Below are 23,468 nucleotides of genomic sequence, written 5' to 3' on the forward strand. Positions count from 1 at the left end.
TTTTGATTTTCAGTCTATTATGTACAGGATGAGAGTATGAATTCTGTAAGGCCTGAAGGGCAGATATTGATAAATTCCATATAATAAAGTAGACATTAGATGTCTGCCAAGATACAGTGATACAATTTAAAATGTCAAAATAAGATAAAAAGGAAGAATTTGCATATGTATTCATATCTGTATATTTTAGATCTCTGTTTTTATGAATACATGGTTTAACATTTAGAAGGAGACTGAATTAATAATCATATTGTAATGGGATCTGTAGAATTAAGGTATTAAAACAGACCAGTTTTTAAAACATAATTTTGCACACACACAAAAATGAGTGTCTACCTATTGAACTCTTATTAAAAATGGTATCTCAAATCAGTATTTAAAATTTATTAACACACCCACTAATGCCTACAGAGATCAAAGGAAGAGAGAAAGAGAAACAGAAAACATCTTTATTTATTTCCTTTATGTGATGTCTACATAATTTTCCTAAATTCTTAAGCAATTCACTGAGTTCTAAAACAGATTTCTAAATCCAAACTTCAGCTATCATTCAGGTGGCTTTATTTTGCCCTTCAACTTTCTTAATAATTGTTATTCCATCCATTATTCCTACAGTTCTACCTAATTTTGTGACTAGATAAAAGGGAAGCTTTCAGTGGTTTCTGTCCCAAATTCTTTGGCCTATTTCTGGCTCTCAGCTTTTATTGCCAAAGGCGTGAAGATCAAAAGATGCTCTTTGCTGAAGTGTTTATGCCTTGTAACATACCCTCTCAAAACAAAGGAGTTATTTACATCTAACATGAAAGAAAAAGTTCCAGAGTAACAGGCCTGCATCAGACAGATGCAAGTGACAGAATTTTCCTGCTCCACACTCAAGAAAATTCACATCATTAACATTAACCTGAAGTCAATCTAAATGTTCTCCAGAGCAAAAAGCACCTCTTGGGGAGGGGTTCAGCTCTGGCTTTCTTAGGTAGTTCCTTGGCTTCACCCATACCTTCAATCTTCCCCAACAGGGTGGTGACACGGGCTCATTTCACAAGCACAGAAACATCTCGCGACAGCCTACGGAAACATGAACCATTATTTACACTGGAAAGAATGACTGGGAGCAGCTGTGCCCAGCAGCAGACAGCACTAAAGGCAGAAAATGGGGCTGTGTCGCCAATCTGTTATTATTGTAATAACTAATGGAGAGGAATAAAATGGATTACCAGTGCTAAATCAAACTGGGAAGTTTCTGATGCTGCTGGAGGACATTGGCCTCTCACGGTTTATGATATCATCAGGCTTCTTGATGAATTTACAGTCTGGTAATCCTGCCGTGGCATTAGTTTTCCACATGCAAATCCCTGGAATCTAAGTCAACTCGGCAAATGAACAGGACTAGGGAATTCCATTGGGTCAAGTTTATTTCAACTTCTGGGAAAGCTAAGACTGGTTGTCTTCCTATTCCGAATCACATTTATTTAAAAAAGCCCTATTTGAATGACATCTTCTCCCATGTTTTGCATATTTGTCAATACTTACTATGTCTCTGCAATATTATTCTGTTCCTGTCAGGACCAGGTCCCTCCTCATTGATAATATTTACACTGATTCACTTACTGCTTCCCACTGACTGCATTATCTATATTTAACCATTTTACCTATTTTTTTGGCTGTACTCTTAGTGTGCTGCTAGTTATATGCCTAATCTATAGTTTCCCACTTTCCCTCTAGGCTACATACACTTAGGTCAGGAACTAGGTCCACATAATTAAACTTGCACAGGACCCACCCAAAGAGTATACAGGTGGCTTTTTAGAATAATCTAAATCCAGTGACCCCCCTCAATGTGATTATTCATTCACTCATCCATGCTAGTGTGAAAAAAAAGGAACAAAGAGTGTTGCTTATCATCCAGATATATGAAGGGTTAAATCACAACCCACTGTGCCCTAGAGGGAATTCAGGGTGGAAAAAACCAGTTGAGGCATTTTGTGCTATAGATAAAAGACCTTTAGATAGTTAAGCTGCCTATCTCAGGAAGAATTTCAGTGACCTGAGATTCTTGTATCTTCCCACACAAAGAAAAGCACTAAAATCATTAATGTCAGATGTCTGTTCTTTGTGATGAGCAGTAATCTTTTACCAAGATGTATGCTTGACTACATGTTTTTCCCAGCCGAAAATATTCCCTTCACCCACCTCTTTGGAGGAGTTCCTCAGAGCTACTGAGAGGCTGTTCTCTGGGCTATAGTCCTCAGTAAGAACCTGAATAAAACTTAAACCAAAAAATCTCATGTTGTTTTTCTTTCAATAGACATTAGGAAGCTACTCTACCCTCTTTTATAGAAATGACGTTGCAGGGAGAGGGAAAATCTCAGTAGTTGGAGAGTTATGGATGCCGTAGACCCTACCCCAGATCTTCCCGTGATTCCACAGGGTGAGGCCCTGATGAAGGCACCTAACCCAAAACTATAGTCCACTCAAGTCCCTGTCCCCACACTCTAGCACTAACTTAAATCAAAGAGTGGCCACAGGACAGATACTGATGAGGGAAGTAGCAATTTTGGAAGTGAGTCTCAGAGAAATCAAGGTATGCTAACATATTTTCATTTGTATCTCCTGTGAACCTACTTCCTGAATCCCAGACCTGAATTTCTACCTGGATTCTACAGACATCTCACATTCAACATGTAGAAAAGAGGACTCCTTCCAAATCAATTTTTTTTTTCTTGCAAGATGATCTCAGGTGCTGATTCCATCAACTCACACTCTCTTAGACACCAAAACCTGACAATTTTTACTATTAAATATCTCGTGAATACACCCTGTCCTCTTCAGTTACATAGCTAGGACCATTTCCAAGCCCTATATCTTCACATGGATGATTACAGCAGCTTCCTAAGTCATCTTCCTGCCTCTAGTTTTTCCTATCTTTAATTGCATCCTTATAGTCATTTATCTACAGCTGATCTTTGAATAATGTGGGTGTTAGGGGCACTAACTCCCCCCATAGTTGAAAATTTGCATATAACTTACAGTCAGCCCTCCGTATCTGCAGTTCCTCTGTATCCACAGTTCTGCAACTTCAAATTCAACCAACTGCAGATCAAGTAATACTGTAATATTTACTATTGGGAAAAATTCATGAGTAACTGGACTCATGCAGTTTAAACCCGTTGTTCAAGGGTCACCTGTGTAATTTGTTCATGGCATTTTGTTCCTTAAAATCTTTCAATGGCTGGCTACAACATGAAGGACCCATATCAGCTTCTGATTTAACCTCTATTGCTCTCCCTTACACACTCTCTCTCTCCCACTACCCGGACTGATGGTCCATATACAGAATGTCTTGCCATTTTCTGAATGAACTGTATCCATTGCTCCTTCTCAAACTCCTGTTACACTGTACACGCAATGTCTAGAATTCCCTTCCTTGCTTGCCTACTTGTGAAATCCTACAAGGAAACCAGGGACACATTAAGTTTCAGTTAGACAAGGAAGTAGAGAAAGTATTCTGCCATTAAGAAGTTTGGGAATGAAAGAGAATACAATAGAAAGGGTGGGGAAGTAAGAACATGTTGGTATGAGTGACCAGAGAACCACATTCACTTTCTTTATGGCATTTATCTCAGTTTATTACACTGGAGAGGAGTTCAGTCTCACACACCTCATACACTGTTAAGGCTTAAAGGGCAGTGGAGGTAGGGTGAACATTTCCTACTCAAAGATAGACTGTAGGTTCTGGAGCCAGATTGCCAAGGTCTGAAACTGGGCTCTACTACTTATCAGATGACTGTGGGCAAGTCACTTATTATTCTTGTGGTCCTATTAAATGTGCTTAGCTGCTAAATGGTCACCTACTTCAGAAGGTGGTGAAAATGAATGAGTTAATACATACACAGTATGAGGCTGAACAGTATGAAATTACCATTTTTATAGATCAAAATGCTCAAATATCAGCAAGTTCACATGATTCAACCAAATATTTAAAACAATGCCTAATGAGTAGCACACATCCAAAAAGTGTTATTATTTTTTCTTCTCATAGATGCTTCTAAACCATTTGTTGAGGTTTATATTGCCCAATGGTCTTTTCTCATTGATATCCTCCTACTAATCTCCTGGTTCCTTTAAAACAAGACTAGGGCACTTGGCTACAATCTTTAACACATCCCTTGTTGTATCACCATCCTGGATGACTTCAGTACCCACACAGACAATCTATCCGATTCCTCACCTTCTTCACCTCCAGGGTCACACACAACAAGGTCCAACTCTGGAATTAAGCGTCAAGTGGGTCTGCTTCCCATGCCAAATCCAAAGACAACCCCCGTCTCCGATCCTTCCAATCCCCTCCTGCCTTTGCTTTCACTACCTCTCTTTTTCAGTCCCAGGAGAACTATAGTTTCTTGACCTCTCTCCTGGCCTCACTACTCTATTCAGCTGAGATAGCATGGCTCATCACCCAAGCCTTTCTCTCACCAATATCATCAACTACTTTGGACCTCCTGCTTCACTTGTCTAACAAAAACATCAATACAGGATTAATTCAAAAATATACTTTCTACATTTCATGCTCTAGCTGTTGAGCACAACTGGAGAAAATCAGCTTTCAGATCTCTGTTCAGTCTCTCACTTAGCTTGCTTTCATTTTACTCTGCAATGTTTCAGAACTGTTGATATGCTCAAGACTCCAACCAAAGTCACATCCCTCTCAGCAGATGACATCATCTTCTACTTCAATGAGACAATTACACATACATTATCTGAACATCATCCCCTTCCCCTTCCTAGATATCTCTGGACCTATACTTATACTATTTCTTCCTGTTCAGAAGATAAGGTATTCCTCCTCTGGTTCAAGGCTCTGCCCCTCCACACATGGCCCCAAATCTTTCATCTCTCCTAGGATCTTGTTCTATCAATTATCCCCTTTATTTCCTAAATCTTCAACCTCTCACTGACTATTCAGTTTTTTTTCCCTAAGCCCAGAGCCTATTTAAATCTTTCATCATATTAAAGTTAATTTTTTCCCCCTTCTTGAACCTGGGTTGCCCCCTAGTGAACCATCCCCTTCTTTTTCTTCTAGTGATTTGAAAGAGAAGTCTGTGCTCACTCAATTCTCTCAACCCTTCCCATTTACCTTGCAACAAACCACAATCTGACTTCTGCCCTGGCCATTGCACTGAAAACTTCTCTCATGAGCCCACCAGTGAACTCAATAATGCCTTCCCAATGGACATGTATCAAATCTCTGTTTTCTCTGTTTTTCCTTTTTCAGTCTCCCTCATGGATTCCTCTTCTTTTATTTGGCCTTGAATGTTTGTATTCGTCAAGGCTTCTCCATTGGTACTTTACTCTGCTCACTCTACATACTCCACTTGTGCAAATGCATTTGCTCTTAATTTTAAATATCATTGATAATGGGTGACTTCCAAATCTGTATTTCCAGTCCAGACTCTCTCCAAATGCCTCCCACATTTATTTACTTGGATAGCCCTCAGGGGCTTAAACCCAATTTATTGTTCATTCAGTTTTTCAAAAAATACTTACTGATGACCCACACTTCACACTAGTATTCATACTAATAGTAAACAAGATAGCAAGATAGGTCCTTTATCATAAGCCATGCTTCTCACTACTACTTCCAATTAACTTTTAGGCCATAATAATACCAAACTTTCTGTAGCCTGCCATTTTCTGATGAAAGAAGACTAAACGCTGCGGGCCTTTGAACATGTTAATCTTCCACTGTGGAATTCCTATCCCATGGTCTTTTAAATTTTTAAGGCTTTAAGAGGAGTCTTGCCCTCCAAGAAGCCTTCTCTAAATTTGCAACCTGGGCTAACTGTCCTTGATCACTGTATGGGCTAGGATGTGCTAAAACTATGTATTTGCACATATCTTCACCATTGGATCTCTAGGGCAGGAATTATGTCTCTCCAATAAACAAGACTGCTTGGCACGTAGGTAATAAGCGTTTGTGATTACTCAGCTAAGTATAATCTTTCCCCTTTTCAAACACCCAAAATACCGTGGTGCTTTTCTAACTCTCCCCAGTACGACTTGTAAATCTCATTCCCCTCTCCTTGTTAATGCCAGTTTAACCTTCTTGAGCATGCTATGCCTCTTTCATTCTCTACACTCCTCAAAATTATGTATATGATGGGCACTCAAGCAACTGTGGTTGAAATGAGCTGAAATGAACAGAGAAAACACTCCCATATTACATCGTCTATCTCTGGAATCTTTTAGTGGCATTGTATAATCCAGGAATAAGATATCTCAGGTGTCTTTCTGTCACAACCAAGGTCCAAGAGTGCTATCAAAGATGTTCTAACCGCTCTTCAAGCTCTGGATAAGTCCCAAGAGACCACACTGATCACATATATGGAATCTTCCATCCATGTATACAGACTCACTGTATCTCTTCAATTCCAAAAGAAGGAGCAAAGATGGAACTCTTAGTGGAATAAAACATTCATTTGACCACTGGATCACTATGTACCATATGTCCCCCTGCAATGCATTAAATTCAGGCTCTAATGGCTTAAGTTCATTTCTAAAAAATGAACACTTATATTCATTTCTCACAAGAAGCTTCACTCTATAAATAAAATGCTTTGAGCTCTCTGTCAAAGGAATGATGTAAGCACAAGAAATTATTACTAAAATTCTCCTCTAGATAGCCTCATGAGGTAAGTATTAATGTCAGAGGGAATATTATTTTACAGGTGGAAGAGTCCGCTGACCTGCTCAGAGTCAAAGGTAGTGATAAGAGCCAAGAACATACTCCAAGAGTCCTGTGCTTATAGTCATTTCCAGACCTAATCCAAGCATTTCAAAAAGTGTTTCATAGGGTGTGAAGAGAGTCTAAGAACTTTATCCTTCTTTTTTGGACTGTTCTTGCCCCATCTCTTTTTCCCTTTTACTAATTTTTCTTTCTCAAAAGGGAACCAAAAGAGAATGCAATGGTCACCTAGCAGACATCCAACCTCCCAGCTGTGTAACATCCGAGGTAGTATAGAGGGTTTGTCAGGTGTACTCCATCTAACTTCTATCCAGGGCTCCCAATCAAGGCAGCTCAGAGCTCTGCCAGCTTGAGTTAATTCAGTTTGAGTAAATCGCTCTGTCGTCCAGTATGGTATGCTCCACTGATTCATTCTCTTCAGTTTCATTTTATACAGGAGGCCCGTATGAAACAGAGATCCCACTCTTCAAATAGTTTTTCAAAACTGATACAACACATTTATTAGGACGATTCTAAGTCTCCAAACTATTTTGATGGGCTCTGCACAACAGCAAGCATTTATGGAGAAGTAGAAATCTGCTAGACTGAATTGTATCTAGTTCCATGTTCTAAAACTTTACATAGCCAAAAAAGTCACTGTTAGCTGGAAGGATGCAGGCCTTAGGTTGAGAAGGAGAAGGAAAGAGAGAATAAGAAAGTGAAGAAGATAAAGAAGATGAGGGGAACAATACTTTTCTTGGTAATACACAACAAAAACAACAAAAAACCAGTAACTTGTTTCCTGTATTTGAGGAGAGAAATCTGTGAAAGTGCTACAGCTGATCAATGACATGTTCAGATTCTGGGAAAAGGGATAACACATCACTTATAAGTTATTAAGGACTGAATGTATAGTGTGCACTGGAGATACGAAGGTGCATAGAAATGTAAACTATCGTAATTCACTGAGATAATAGTTTTAATTGCCATTAGGCATATGTGTATGCAATTGAAACAGAGAGGAAGGAACTTGAAAAGTCATTAGGCCTTCATTTTATTTGCCTTTTAAGAAAAAAATGTATTTTAATTGAAGTATAGTCAGTTTACTAAGTGTCAATTTCTGGCGTACAGCATAATGTTTCAGTCATACATATACATACATATATTTGTTTTCACATTCTTTTTCATTATAGGTTACTGCAACATATTGAATATAGTTCCCTGTGCTATACAGAAGAAACTTGTTGCTTACCTATGTTTGCCTTTTTAACCTCAGTCCAGGTAGGCAGCACAGTGTAAGATGAAGATACGTAACCTAGAGACAACAAATTTGGTTTCACTGGGATAAATACCACATCCCTCATTCCCACTGGCTGGCACATAATCGTAACATCCACTGGTGTGCTGGTAAATGGTTAACAACTGGCTTTCAGGGAAAAAAATCCTAATTTGTTGCATTTGCCAATTTCCATGGTTCAAATATTCCCATGATGGCTGATTTCAAGCTACCCACATGACATCACAGAATACGGAGCTAGGAAGAGAACAAGCATAAATAACAAGAGCACAATGTAGTAAATTAGGAAGTGATGAGCTTTGAGCACTTATTATCCCTGTTTTCAAGAACTGTCTACTTACTTGCAATTAAAATAATTTAATTTTTAATAACGACTGTTTAACAAACAACTCACATAGTTCTTAAGAATTTAGTAGTCATGAGCCAGTATGGACCAGCTGCAACGTATCACTGGACTCACACCCTAGGAATGCCAAGGGCAAGGGTAGGGGTCCAGATCCATGTTTATTAAAAAGCTGTGCCTCGTTTCACTCGCTGTTGTCCTCTCTCCTTCCTACCTCAGACCAGGATCAGAAACAACTATTCCAGGTTTATTATGCCCCTCACTTTGCCGTCTTCTCTGCCTCCAATGACCCTCAGTAACTTAAACCACCCTCCAGCAGAAAGAGTGATCTCACATCTCAGTGCTGAAAGTCTAACAGACTGCGTTTGCTGATCACTATTAACTTTATACACATTCAGTAAATGGGGCTACTATTATTACTGTTAATTCAAGCCCTTCTCTCTATATTTACAGTTTGGTTTAAGATGCCACCACATTTAAATGGCATGTTCAAGCTTTATAGTATTCTTGGTATCTGCAGATTTTCAGGCTAGATAGGATGGGAGGTGCAGGAAGGAGGGGCCACTGGTCGGGGAGCCTACTTCACTCCTAGAGATCTGTGCAGGGCTGACCATCTCAACTCCCAGCCCTTTTGAGCTCCTAACCTCAGGCTATGCAGCCTGCTTAGGTGCCCTTCCAATCTACTTTTGAGCTAAGAAACAATTTCTCTAAGGGCTTACTTACCTGTAAATTGTGAAGACTTTATTTAGCTGTTGTAAGAGATATTGTGAAAAGGTGTTCCCTATAATATCCACTTCTCTGTTAAAACATAAACGTATCCAGAAAAGTATGTGAGAGAAACTCTGAGTTACAAATTTATTATTTATCTCAATTCTAAAGATCTGGAAAATCAGTCATGACTTTCAGAGAACATGGTGCTATATCCACAGAACACATGTATTCCTACCTTTCCTCCTTGATAAAAAATTATAAAGCTCCCCCAAACATGAAGAACACAAGAAAAAAGGTCATGAACTGCTGAGCCTCAAAAGAAAAGTATCTGACTGATGTATTTGTTGTACAATTTAAGCTTATATCCTTTATCTCATGGTGGAGACTAAATGATATATTTGGATAGTAGGATTTAAATTTCTTCAGAAAACACTTTCTCCTGGACCAATGTAATCTTTCAAAGCATTTACAGAAAATACATTTACTCACAAATGAATTTTATACATTTATAATTTACTACAATTTATCTATAGATATGACAGATTTTTCTAAATATATTAAGTGCTCCAATAAATACAATGGAAAGAGTCATGCTTCTTTTCTGTTTGAAGAACAGTTTTCACACTCAAAGTCTTTTAAAGCCTGAGAAGCTATCGTGTTTGCACATGATGGGACTGGTGTCCAAGGGATCTAACGTTAACTTAGGGAAGTGTTTTCCAACTGCTGCTGGAAACTCAGTAGATGAAAAGTATATGAAGACATGATTCCCTCGGGAAGCCTGGCAGCGCCCAGGCCAGTCGGTGCCCTCAGGGATTCCTTGCTTCAGTTGCCCTCCAAAAGCTTCCGCTGTTTACCCTAATGTCCTAAATAAACAATACCATTTTCTCTGTGAGCCATATTGGGAAATACAGGCAGAGAAGCACTAGCTTAAGGAACATCAACTTCCTTTGGGTGTCTGACACAAACACAGATGACTGCAAGAACTTGATTCACTGAGCTGTGTCAGCACAACAGGGTGCAGAGCAGAGGTGGGAATAAAACTTGGGTTGTGGTTCAGGCTCCCTCACTATCTAGCCCTGAACTCTTGGCAGATCACGTTACCTGTCAGGACCTCGACTCCCTCAGCTGTAACATAAGGTGATTGGCCTAGATCCCTGTGATTGTGAGCACCATTGGCCTCATACTGGGCTGGGTGCTGTAGGGGAAACTTACAGGAAACAGACACTGCCTCTAATCTCAAGGAAACTGTAATCCAGCTGGAGATAAGATCATTATTGAAGATAAAAAGTGAGTAAATATAAAATCTAATTGAACTGTAATGGGTTTGGAGGCCTGAAAATTATCATTGCTTATACCTCAACGGCACTTCCAACTGGGCATATAAATCTATAGAGTAAATCTGCATCACAGACTACTCTATGACCTCTGATTTTATTTAGTCATGCAACAGATTAATCATTGTGTTCAAATATTCAAACATGTGCTCTAAGATTATAAACTCACGTGCACTTAAAAGATCAACTTCACCTTGGTTGTACCTAGGAGCTCTAGTCTGGCCTATTTAACATTTTAATTATGACACATTTTAATTAAGTTATTAACAAACTGATATTTATTCAGATACCACTGACCAAGGCAAGAATAAGTGCTAAGAATCCTCCTCTGAAAAAAATGTAAACATCCCACTCACTCAACATTCTTTACTATTTTTCTTTTTCTAATCCTTTCAAGTAGTTCCTCCCACCTCACTTCTTTTTGTGCCCACAGAGACCCTCATTCCTTTATTCCTCCACCAGATCTTATGCTTCAGCCCTTTCCTACTCTTACTTCTTTTCCTATCCAACATGGGCTTGATGCATCATCACTTCAACCTCTCTCTTACCTATCTTCATCCCTTCTATCCCCAAGAAACACTTATCTTCACACACTCAACACGAGATCAATCAATCTTAGCAGAAAATCACACATGTTTGAAAACCGGGGCAACTGTACATTCATATTTACCAGCATTAACTGGACTGGCAACACAGCTAGGTAATTCTGTTTCCCTAGAATTAAGGGTATTTCAAACCTTCTCTGGTTTACTGTTACCTTAATTATCCTACCCTCTCTGGGCAGGCTATACCCTCTTTGAAAGTGGTGGGAGGGAGATCAGCTGAGGTTGCAGGCAGCCACAACTGCTAGTAAAACCCAGGCCAACTCCTGAAAGCCATCAGGAGAGTAGTCTCTTCCATACAGTAATGCCTGTGGGTAAGGTATGAAATGTGGAGTTATGAATACTTGCTTTATTTATGCTGGTCATGACCACACCAGTGAGTGTGTGGTTGTGACCATCAACAGCAGGCAGGAGCCATTTCTAAAGATGTTTTTAATTTTGCAGACTCAGTGCATTAGCTTTATAACTTAAATCTTTCCCCACATGTTCTTAGGGCCTGGAATCAAATCCTAGCTCTGCCACTTAGCTTTCTTAATAACCTCTGGTAAGTTACTTAAACTCTCTATATTTGGGGATAATACCTACCTCATAGAGTTAATGTGGGCATTAAATTTGTTGGTGTAACAAGGCCAAGCCCTTAGTGCTATATAAGTGTTTGTTATTATTATTACTATTGTCCTATGTATAAAAAGTCACCCAAATCCTCTAACAGTCATAAGAATGTTAAAACTATATTACCTCTTTTTCCCTCTTATTTCTCCAAATATACTGTTGATAGAGTAATGGTCTTGCTACTGAACGAGCCATATCTGTCTAATCCTAATGACTAACTACATTCTTTCTCGAACAACAAAACATAATCCGCAAAATATTTCCAAACCTGTATGACCTCATACAGAACCTATTATGCTTCTCATAGTTATTGTGTAACCAAGAGAACAATAAATATCCTTCCTGATCAGGACTACCCATGATTCTCTTCTCTCCTGTAATGCCGGACCCCATCTCCCCAGCCCACCACTTGTCAGCCCTGTTTTCCACTCCAGCGCAGCTGCATCTTTATCCCCACCTCCCCATTTAGAGCCTCACCTGGACTGAACCACCCTCACTTCCCTGAACTCCCCATGCACTCTCTCACCTTCAGCCTTTCAAGCATGCTGGTCCCTCTACCTGGGACACCCTCCTCACCTCATTCACCCTGCTCCCTTGGGTAACTCACGGTACTCTTCTGGACTTCAGTTACCTTGTGTGTCTCCAGAAAACTTTCCTTGACAACCTCAATCTCCAATCACCAAAGCTGACTTTGGTGCCCCTCGTACAGCCCTTGTCAATCTATTTTTAATTAGACCAGAAGTTCCCTGAGGGCAGGGATCACAGCCTACTTTATCCTTACTGCTTCCCTAATTTCTAACTCAGTTTAACATATGCATAGTTTGTACTCTATAAATGGACAAATGAACTATAACATAGTAGTTTCACAGACCTAGGGATGTTTGACACCTAAAAAGGGGAAAGGGCAAGATCACTGTCATTGCCTTCAAACATCTACAAATATCACAGAAGGAGAAGAATGTTTATTCTATGTAGCTTCAGAAAGAGACACCAGGACCAACGGTGTAGGCTCTGGGGAGCCACATTTCAAAACAATACAATGAAGAACTTTCTAAAATGCAGAGCATGAAATATTCTGGTCAGTATTTAGCTGCATATAGCTGGGAAGGTTCATACAGGAGCAGGCAAAAATGAACAGGGTGATACCTAGTCTCCTTGCAAAGTTAAGATTCTGACTCATAAAATTCTACTTTGGGGACCTGGGCATGCATGTGTAGGATAAGAGTCACCCTAAATACATAAACGAGAAGATCAAAGGTTACATATTAATGTCACCTTAGACCTGCCACAACGTGGAGCACCGGGGCAAAGGAACAGAGAATTTTAAATAAAACAAAGTAATCCAACCCCAAACTCAGCATTCCAACACAGGGGACAAGACCAGCAAGGGGCAAAGCCAGGTCCCCTGGGGCATTCTCCACACTACTTCCCTCATCCTGGAGGAGGCAATTTAACTTTACAACTTTCAAGAAACTTCCCATTAGAAGTGGTTTCAACTTAGATTTATTGCATTTTCCAAGGTTACGTCATTTGAGCTGTACATACTCCAGAGGGACTCAAGGGGCTACACTATAAACTGTTACAATAAATATTAACGAATATTGTGCCCGATAAAACCTGCAATCTGCACACACGCACACACGCACCCACACAAAGAGACTTTTCACCTTATATGGTTACTTTAAAAAAATCGACTCTTCTTACGTTCCACTTTGTTGGTCTGCCAAACACGCAGAGTACATCTACTTTAAAAACACCAATTAAAAATATTAACAACACAAAAATATATAAATCGTGGTTCAGAGCCAAGGGCACATAAATTGACATGGATCCAGACAGTAAGTAAACATAAAATGAGTAACAGAAACTACTACATCATCAGAAAGGAAGCATGAACAATAGCCCTAAATGTAAGTGATCCTCCCCACCCCCATCCCAGTACTCCAACTCCCCCACCCCAGAGGGCAAGGTAATGATCAGGAGACAGATAAAATGACAGAGAGGGACCAACAGAGGAAGGGGCTCAAGAATGATTTGGGTAAGACTTGCAGGAGATGAGAGAAAAGGAGAGGCAATCTCATTTCACACTGTAACCTTGGGCAGCCTCATGGGTTTTTTTATTCCTCACCAGAAATGCTGCAACTCAAGTGTTCAAAACCTCAAATACCTAGGCTGCATAACTGTAATTGAGGAGCAGCTGTGGAGAAAGGGCCGGCTGGGAGTTAGTCTTTGGATTGACATTTCTATTATTATTATCATCATCCAATTTCTGCTACTGATCTTTTCTGGGCCTTAGTTTCCTCATCTTTAAAATGGGGGTCCTAAAACCTACCTCATTACCTTGTTGATAGGTATAACTAAAACCAGGTGTGCCAAAGTGATGACTCTAGCTAGTAAAACACACAGAATCCCTCAATGCTTCTGTTTGTTTGTTTGAAAAGAACTACTTCCCTCTCTGGAATACCACTATTTTTCCAAAGTTGAATTTAGCCCAGGTCATGGTGGAGCCCATCAGTATAACATCAAGAGGCACGATGCTGTACACACTGTAGACAATTAATGTATGAAGGAAGGAGGGAGGCAGGAAAAGGTCAAAGAAAGAACTAGGCATAATTCCAACATTTCTTTCTGTGAGACTAACAGACATGCACCCTCAACACCATTCCCTTGTACTTCCTGGGGGTGATCTGCATCTTATTTCAACCACAACGAATGAACCTGAGCTCTCAGCCAGAAAACCATGCTCATAATCTTACTGTTGGGTAATTCTGAAAGAAATTGTATTAGTACAATTTTTTCCTTTAATTGTTCTCTACACAATTATTCCATACCATCTGGGAGCTAATTTGGTAGCTCACCAGAGATTCACTATTATTCTATCTTTGGAGTCTGTTAGAAATAAAGTGTCTTTATTACAACCAATTTTGTTTCTTCCATCTCTAAAACCTCTTTATGGGCTGTAGCATTTTGATCTATGGATTACTGAATTCAATTTATCAGTCTGCAAAAGAAATTTTACATGTGGAAAACCAAGGCTCAGGAAAGTCCAGAGAATTGATGCAACCTCTATAATGAATTAGAACCAGACAGAAATTAAGTAACCTAATTCTTCTTCATCTTTTTTATATTTATACAGAACCTAGAATATTTGAAGAAATTATACAATGATATTTTTTAAAATTATGATCATATCCTAACATGCTTTCTAATTTTATTAGATTTGTAACATATTTCAATAATTTATCTGATGGAAAAAAGGATCAGATGTTTACTTATTTATTTATTTATTTATTGGGAGGAGGATTAGGTATTTATTTAAATGGAGGTAGTGGGGATTGAATCCAGGACCTGGTACATGCTAAGCAGGCACCCTACCACTGAGCTATATTCTCCCCCTCAAATGTTTATGCTATTACTATAAGATCTCATTAATGCAGAGCTCATTATTCCCACTTATAGATTAAAAAAAACACTTGCTTATGTACATCTGATAACCTCCCACTGCCTTAAGCATGAAGTAACAACTCCTTAAGATGCTAGGTGAGTCCCACCCAGTATGGCTCTCTCCAGTTCATTCTGACATCTTCCTCCGTCCTTCCTCTGCTTTCTCCACTGCATCACGAGCCTCTCCTTAGCCTCTAGCCCCTGGTCTGCTCCTCAGTTCCCTGAACAAGCTCTGCTGGTTCCTGCCTCTACGCTTCACGGTGCTCTCTCTGCCCCCAGCTATCTTCCCCTGCAAGTACACTGAAATTTTAATGAAGCTTCATTTCCAGCACTTTCTGAAACGCTGAGTCTACTAATTGTGGATGCCGCATGATCATTTCCCTTAGGGACCCTTCCTACCCTCTGTGGCACATACAACGTGGCAGTTTTGGGTTCACAAATGTCTCCTTTCCCTGTTAATGTCTGTGAAAGGTAGGACAGAGTCCTACGTATGCATTTTTCTGCTGAGCCTCAGCAACACATGCATCTTCATGTTTGGTGTGACAGCCCTAGTTCTATTATTCATGACTCGGCCCAAGTGCAGACAGTGACAACAGACTCTGGGTAGCTGATTATTACCCCTTTTGTAATTATTCCCCAAATTCAAATTAAACCTTTTTCATTCTACTTCAAAACAAACAAACAAACAAACAGACAAAAGCCAAACTCATAGAGGATAGGGGCAAATGAGATCAAAGGGGCAGATGACTTAGTTTTGTAAAAGGAAGAGGGAGAGTGACAGGCAGGCTGATTACTTTGCTTCACTTTCAGACCAAGGGCTAAATAGGTTTGCAGAGGTTCATAGATGGCCCCCAAGGAGGGAAATTCCAACTACATATGATATTGAAGAAGTGATTAAAAGCACTGTTTATTTTCCTTATAAGATTTCTGATGACGCTACAACACAGAAACATAATGAGGATCTTGCATACATATGTAAATACATAAATTTTGTGTTGGCATTTCAGAAAAAATGTCATCACTATTTGTGAAAAATCAGAACATTCTGGCTCCAAGTCTTGGTTGGACTGGCCTTCCTTCAACAAGATACTTTGTTAGTGCTTAGAATGTGTGGAAATCAGAACTTTTAAGAATAGGCTGCATTGGGGGGAGGGTATAGCTCAGTGGTAGACCTAGCATGCACAAGGTCCTGGGTTCAATCCTCAGTACCTCCATCAAAAAAAAAAAAAAAAAGTAAATAAATAAACCTAATTACCTCCCCCTGCAAAAAAAAAAAAAAAAGATCTTCAATTAAAAAAAAAAAAGAATAGGCTGCTATGCATGTGCATGTGCTATGAGGTGCATGTGGTTCATTCACTACTTTTACTGCTTTCCATACTTTCTCACTGGTTTGATCTTTTGCTTGTATCAGCATCTTACTGCCAAATCAGAACACCCTGATGAATGTTTTCAAGTCACTCCTCTGCTTTATACAATATCCTTTGTTGTATACCACTGAAAAATAAACTCACAAATATAAATACAAATATTTTTATTCTTATAGAGGGGAGTATATTAAGGGGAGAGGGGTGTGTGGAAAAAGACACAAGATTTCTAGCCTGGATAGCTGGGGGAAAGACAGCATTATTAAATCTGGCTAGAAAGTTGGGCTAGAGCATGAAGACTCAGAGGAGATTCCTGGATCTGGAAATTAGGAAGACACTGGTGAGGACATAAGCTGGATGACAAGTAGGTGGGAAGTTAAGAGACTAACAGAATGTGATCAAACAATGTGAAGATGGGAGATAAACTGACAGCAGTGGAAAGCAGTGAAAGCGAATATATTAGAAAAATATTAGAAAGATATTAGAAAAAAGGACACATGGAAATGTTATGAAGTTATAGAAAGAGAATCAGTAGTGAGAAAAAATTATAGGGAAGGGAGGTATCTGATGGGGCCAGGTTCCAAAGGTGATGCCTATGATCCAAAGCTCAGATGAGGGGACAGACTTGGAAACCAAGAGGAACATTCTTTTAAGACAGGAAGAGAACAAAATGTATAAAAAAGGTGAGAAGCTTTGGGGGCAGTGGGAACACATAGTGGTTATTTGTGAAGGGCAAGAGTAGTGAGAGTGAGTGGAAGGGACGCAGTGAGGAGAGTAGAAAAGGTTTGGATTCATGGTTTAGGAATCAGACAGATTCCAGCAACAAGGAATGAATGAAATTATTATTGATAGTGAAGGGCCATTGAAGCTGGAAGCTTAAAAACATAATAAGTCAGTCAGTTGGTCGGTCAATGAACATTTACTGAGCAACTCCAAAGGTCCAGGCTCTGTGCAGCCCTAGCCAAGGACTCCAGGGTCCAGTCAGGAAGTCAGGCAAATAAACAAACCATAAGACAATGTAGCAAGCTCTATGTTAGAAGTCTATGTAGGATACATGGAAGAAAGAAGATGCATTTAATCCAGGGGTGTAGTTTCCTGGAGGGGGAGTTGCAAATTATTAAAATTGTCCTAAATTGTGATAATGAAAAATGGGCCATTGGGAACTCTACCTCATCACCCTCCAGGATACACTAATGAAGTAGAATACCCCATGTGAAATCAAGTAATTCCACATCAAGAGATCTTGCCCATCAATGTTTGAGGATGTAATTTTCATGATCACCAATGAGTTAGTCAGGCAAGACTGATGGAGTTCCTTGGCAATATGATTGAAACAGAAACTTCCACACTTTCATAAGCAACACAATGTCTGGCTGTGGCAGTATAACTTGTTAGAGTCTTCAGGCATTGCTGGGAACTATTCTGGGGAACTGACTTTCTGATTCAACTCTGGCTACTAAATTCCGGTTAATAATTACTTGTATTCTATTATCCGCCCGGGCCAAGCACAAAACAAATATTTCCTTAAGTGCCTTTGCTAAAAAAAAAAAAAAATCAATTATCTGGGTTTTGTTTCCATCTTAAAAATGCTGTAGGTGTCTTATCTTTCCATAAGAAACAAATATTCCCAAGGACTCACTATTTATACTCCTTGTCATTTACAATACTGAAAATCAAAGTCTGCACTCAGCTTTGCTAATGGCTCTATTCTGTCCTCTGTGGGAGTATACCATGTCTTTACTGGAGAGAGGACTTGAGGTCTGACCTAAGGTTTCTTAATAGGAAAAAAGGCCCTCCCTCTATCACTAGAACTGTACAGTCACAGAATTGGAAGGGACCTCAAAACTACTTGTGTAATTGCTTATGTGATGAAAGAAAAATTACCCAGCACTTTTTGTTTTGAGTGAGAGAAGACACTCTTATTTATCATTAATATAATGCAATATTTGTAATAGTAAAATAGATAGTGGAATAGCAGGATTTTTCTACTCAGTGATTTTGCCTTTGCTGTACTGTACTAATTACAATTAACATTTACCAAGGGCTTATTATGTGCCACGCATTGTGCTAAGCACTTTACAAGGATTATCTCATTTTGTGCTTACAATAATCCCAAGAGGTTGGTGCCGTTATTGTTCTTATTTTACAATGAGAAAATTAAGGTTTAGAGAAGCTGAGAGTCAAGCAGAGCCAGAGTTCCTGCTCTGATTTTGCCCTCAACTGATATGCGACCATCACCAGCTTACCTAACCTCACATGTCTGTGAGTAAACAGGGAATAATTACACTAACCACTTCACAGGGTAGATGAGAGGATTATGTGAGATACTGACCCACGGAACATCTGCCATAAATCTACTTTTCCTTCTTGGAGGTACTATAGGGTACTAGAAAGAACCTAGGCTCAAAGCCCAGCTCTGCTACTTGTTAGCTATGTGATATTGGGAATGTACTTCACTCCTCTGAGCCTCAGTTTCCTCACCTATAAAAGAAGACCAGTATCGATACCTCACAAATCTACTAAAGGATTAAGGTAGATGATCCCTCATAAAGAACTTACTTTAGCCTACAGTTGCTACAAACTGAGATACTATCTCCTTTTCCTCTTTAAGGGTCACATAGTAACTCTCTTAAGAGTACAAGAAAACTAAGGAATGCAACTTCTAAGAAGACTGCAGGGGAGACAACAGACCTACTCTGTGGGAAAGGAGGCAAGGTCAACCACAGAGCAGGTCAGTGTGGAAAGTATGCCTTGTTGCCTTCTGATTCCAGCATAGGCAGATTATTTGGGCATCAGAGAAAAGACAAGAGTCCCCATAAAAGGGTAACAAGCTAACTAATTGCTCTTGTGGATTGCTTAAAGCAGTTCTCTATCAATATCAGTGGAATTCCTAGGAAGGTTATCACTGTGATTTCATATCTATGAAAAGCACATTCCAGTAGGAATGATGAGTAAGAAGTGTTTCAAAGATATTTATAGTGTCTTCCTATGCTCAGGACAATGAGGACAGTCCTTACAAAGATATGAATAAAGTCACCTTAGAAAAGATTGGTTGGATTTGATTTATTCTTTTGAAAAATAGAGATTTAGGACCCTACTCAAATGAAATATGGTCCACTGTGTTATGAAATAGACACAGATCAACTGCCACCTTCCTGGGACACAATTTTTATAAAAATCCAAATCAGACAAAAGGAAGTAAAGGCATCTGTACCTGACCTGAAATAACTCTCTCAAAATCTCTACACCAAAAACACTACTTCACACCTAAGAACCTTACTAGTTACCTGACTTTTCAGTCCATGGCATATCTAAAAGCAAAAACCAGAAATAAGGTAGAAGCTAAAGGCAGGTGAGGGGGAGTAAATAAGTGATTGGTTACAATTTGACACTGAGGAGGCAGAAAACAAAATACAAAATACAGAAAATATTATTTAGTACTTCAAATGCTGTTCATATAAATAACACTGAACTTCAAGTAAGCAGGAATGTATGGATTTACCTTAAAAGATATCCATCAAACTTTAAGCTTTATCTAAAAAAAAGTTCTGGCACTTGACAGGGAAAACAGTTGTTGGAAAATTCACCTTCACAAACAATCTGATTTAATAAAAAAACCAAAACAATAAAACGTTATTCTGGATTCTTTCCAAACCTAGCTAAAATTCTATTGCCCATTTTGGGGATACATTTCTGTAGTGTACACTTTGTGACTATGCAGCAGAAAATCAACTCAAAATATAAAGATTAATATTCTCAACCACCTCAAATGATTCAAATTAAGTACATGAGAAAAAAATTTTTATATTCCTCCTTAGGAATATTAACGGGCAATTTAATTTAAAAAAAACCCATGTTTCTCTATTTTCTTCTTTCTTTACTCAAAATTAGTAAACACAGACATTAGAAGGAAATCTTGGGTGGGAAGAGGAAATTTGTGCTTCCCCTACAGCTCTCTCTTATATGTGTATGCAAGTTTAAAAGCTGTGTATCTATTGCTACAAGAATTGTAGCACAGTGTTTTCTAGCACTAGAAGTTTATTTAATAAACTGAGAATATAAAAGATCCATTTCAGGCAGATTCTATTCCACAATGACTAAAGAAACCATGAATGAATTCCACACAAATCCTAAATTCTTAACACAGGTTCTAAGGGTTGGAAATTTCTGGGCTGGTGGTAGGATCAGCCAGAAAAGTCTTTTGTTTCCTGGATTTGAACAGACAAAATGACTGCTCAAGAATAGCTGAGGAAAATGCTCAAATTGTGAAGTGGTGCAATCCTGTAATTTTTTGCTCATTTTGAAAATACTTTAGATATCTAGCCTAGTTAAAGCCAAAAATAATTCCACTGAAACTGCCCTAGTTTGATTTAGGACACAGATTTTGTGACCAGAGACTACATTAAATCTCAAACAGGACTTGCCCCTTATTCCCCTTATTAAATCAATGAAGAAATCCCATCTACAGGAGACCATGGTCTGTGTAACATCATGACTCTCACAGCCTCTGGTGGTGCCTGTGCCACATCTATATCTTCTGTTCAACAGCTTCAAAGTTAGTCCTAGGGCTTATGTCCGGTTACGCATATTCCACAGGATTAAATAATGACTTTCTGAATAAATTTCATCTAAGGGGGTAGAGAATCATTCTTTTAGATTAGCTTATTCATAGATTCCCTCAGGATTGCTTCATATCATCTAAGGCAGGGGTCAGCAAATTATGGCTGTTTTGGTAAATAAAGTTTTATTGAAACACAGCCATGGCTATTCATTTGTACATTGTTCTCTGGCTGCTTTCTGGCAAGAGAGAACTGAGTAGTTGCGGCAGAAACTGCATGGCCTACAAAGCCTAAAAGATTTATTATTTCACCCTTTATTGAAAAAGTTGGCTGGCGCTAATCTAAGAGCACCTGTTGGACCAATTAGTTATTGAATGTCATTTGGAAAGAGATGTCATGTAGCCAAGCTCAACATGGTGAGTGTGTGTGTGTGTGTGTGTGTGTGTGTGTGTGTGTGTGTGTGTGTGGCAGGGGATGTGGTTAGGCAGAAACAGTGCCACACAAGTACTTGCTTCATTGCTTTTTCCCATCTTTCTCCACCTAATATCCAACAGCGTGGTAAACACATGAACTCTGCTAGGTTAAGTCCACGTAAATTTTGCCAGAAAGACTGCACTAAAAATCTGGTCATTAATGATGAGACAGACTCATTCCATCCATCCATTCATTCATTCACTAGATTGAGTATATACTATGTGCAAAGTAACTTTCTCCTTTCCTTTCCTTCCTTTTAAATCCTGAGTCAAAAACAAGCTCTATTTTGAATATTCACTTAAGTCTTCATCATATTCAATAAATAACAACAAAAAAAGATAATAAAGAATTTACTTGTACATCTTAAACTAATACAATGCTATATATCAACTATATTTCAGGAAAACTGGGAAAAATAATAAAATAAGTTGAAAACAACAAAAAAAGAATTTACTAAGTAGCTTTTCATGAATGTATTAAGTATGTATGAAGGGAATTATGTGGGCTGCCTCCAGCCCTCTTTCTGTCTGGGGAGGCGAATGAGTAGGAATATTCACTCAGCTATAAGCTGCTTTGCTTCCTGCTGCGAATAGCAAATTTTTAAACTTCAATTATACTATTTGATGAATAGTATTTTGTAGCTGAAAGACAAGGCAAGGCACCAGGGAAGACTAGTGAAAATAGGGGGCAATAAGAAGTGAAAAAAATCCCAGGAACAAGACATGTGAGTCATGGCCTGGCCACTTATTAACTGTGTGACCTTGGGCAAGTTAACTTTTCTGAGTTCTGGATTCCCCATTTATAAAAATGAGACTCATCAGGTGTCTACCACAGAGCTGTTATGTGGATTAAATAAGATACTGTAGAAGTTTCTAACATCCAGTAGGAGACTGGATATTGATTTTTTCTTTTTTCAATAGTACAATCTATTTCTAATATATATTATGGGGCAAAGAAACCAGGGCAAGAGGCAATAGAAAATATGGGTAAGAAAGTAGAAAGTCTTATCTGCAGTGATAGTAGGTGGCTCCTTGCTGGTTTATAGTGTTTTATAAACTTCACCGACTTTTGTTCTCTAACCTAATGACTCAAAATGACTAATACCTTAAAATGACGTTATCCTCTAACCTCCTAAGCAGGTAAAAAAATACACAAGTCAGAGGTAGAGATGTACCTTTGATTATGGATTTAAAAGTTACCCTAGATAATACTCAATGACATATTTGAGGATATTTATAAATAAAAAACAGTAACAACAAAACTTAGCCTGACACCTTGCCTTCTTCCAATATGCACACATATGCTGCACACCTGGTTGCTAAGAATGTTATTGGTAATCACTGTGATTGGCTTTAAAGATTAGCAATATCAAAGGAAATAATTATTTCTACATATGAAATCAGTCTCACTCTGATTCTCAGAACTCAGAAGAACTAAAAAGTAAAAATTATGCTTTAGACATAGAATGGCTTAAAGAACCACTACAAATGTCTTATTGTGCAATTATAGCCATCTTTTAAGTGTGTTATACCTTTTTGATTAGGAAATGCTAACATAAGCACCATGCAGTTCTTTGTACCTTTTAGGAAAACATTAAGTACTTTGAAATACAGCCAAGCTAGTGCTCTGAGGAACCCAAGGTTGCTACTGGATTGCTTATTTTTCATTCCTTTAACTAACTGAGGGAATGGAGAGTGAAGTGGCCTATTTAAGATGGTATTATAAGGTGGAAGCATAGCCGATCATGGATTTCTGGCTTCCCCAAATGAAGACCCAAACTGTGCTTTATAGGTGAGCATTTAGACAAAACTAAAAGATAAAAATCTAAAACATATTTAAATATTTAAGCATGAAGCCAGCTGCCAATTATGAAAGGTTTTACTTAAAGTTACCTCATTAAAAACCAATTGAAGAGTACTAATATGTCAAAATAGAATTTGGGGAAACATTCTGTAAAGTGTCTTCATAGGCTTAGCTTCAGCATTTTTAGAATCAGGAGCTGACAAT

The 23,468-nt window shown here is 38.7% G+C and overlaps 2 protein-coding genes across 6 annotated transcripts in view; one reads left to right on the forward strand and one right to left on the reverse strand.

Annotated features, from left to right (window-relative positions):
* CMSS1 (cms1 ribosomal small subunit homolog) overlaps positions 1-23,468 on the reverse strand; it is a 333,561-nt gene that overhangs the window by 181,171 nt on the left and 128,922 nt on the right. Inside the window, exon 2 of one of the 5 annotated variants that reach the window (XM_010978480.3) lies at positions 7,974-8,036. The exons of the other annotated variants lie outside the window; for them this stretch is intronic. Within the exon in view, the coding sequence (XP_010976782.2) occupies positions 7,974-8,036 (63 nt within the window). The remainder of the gene's footprint in view (positions 1-7,973; positions 8,037-23,468) is intronic. 5 annotated transcript variants of the gene reach the window in all.
* FILIP1L (filamin A interacting protein 1 like) overlaps positions 1-23,468 on the forward strand; it is a 264,565-nt gene that overhangs the window by 122,295 nt on the left and 118,802 nt on the right. The window lies entirely within an intron of this gene.

The sequence above is a fragment of the Camelus dromedarius genome, chromosome 2 (assembly GCF_036321535.1).
Source record: "Camelus dromedarius isolate mCamDro1 chromosome 2, mCamDro1.pat, whole genome shotgun sequence".
NCBI classification, from domain to species: domain Eukaryota; kingdom Metazoa; phylum Chordata; class Mammalia; order Artiodactyla; family Camelidae; genus Camelus; species Camelus dromedarius.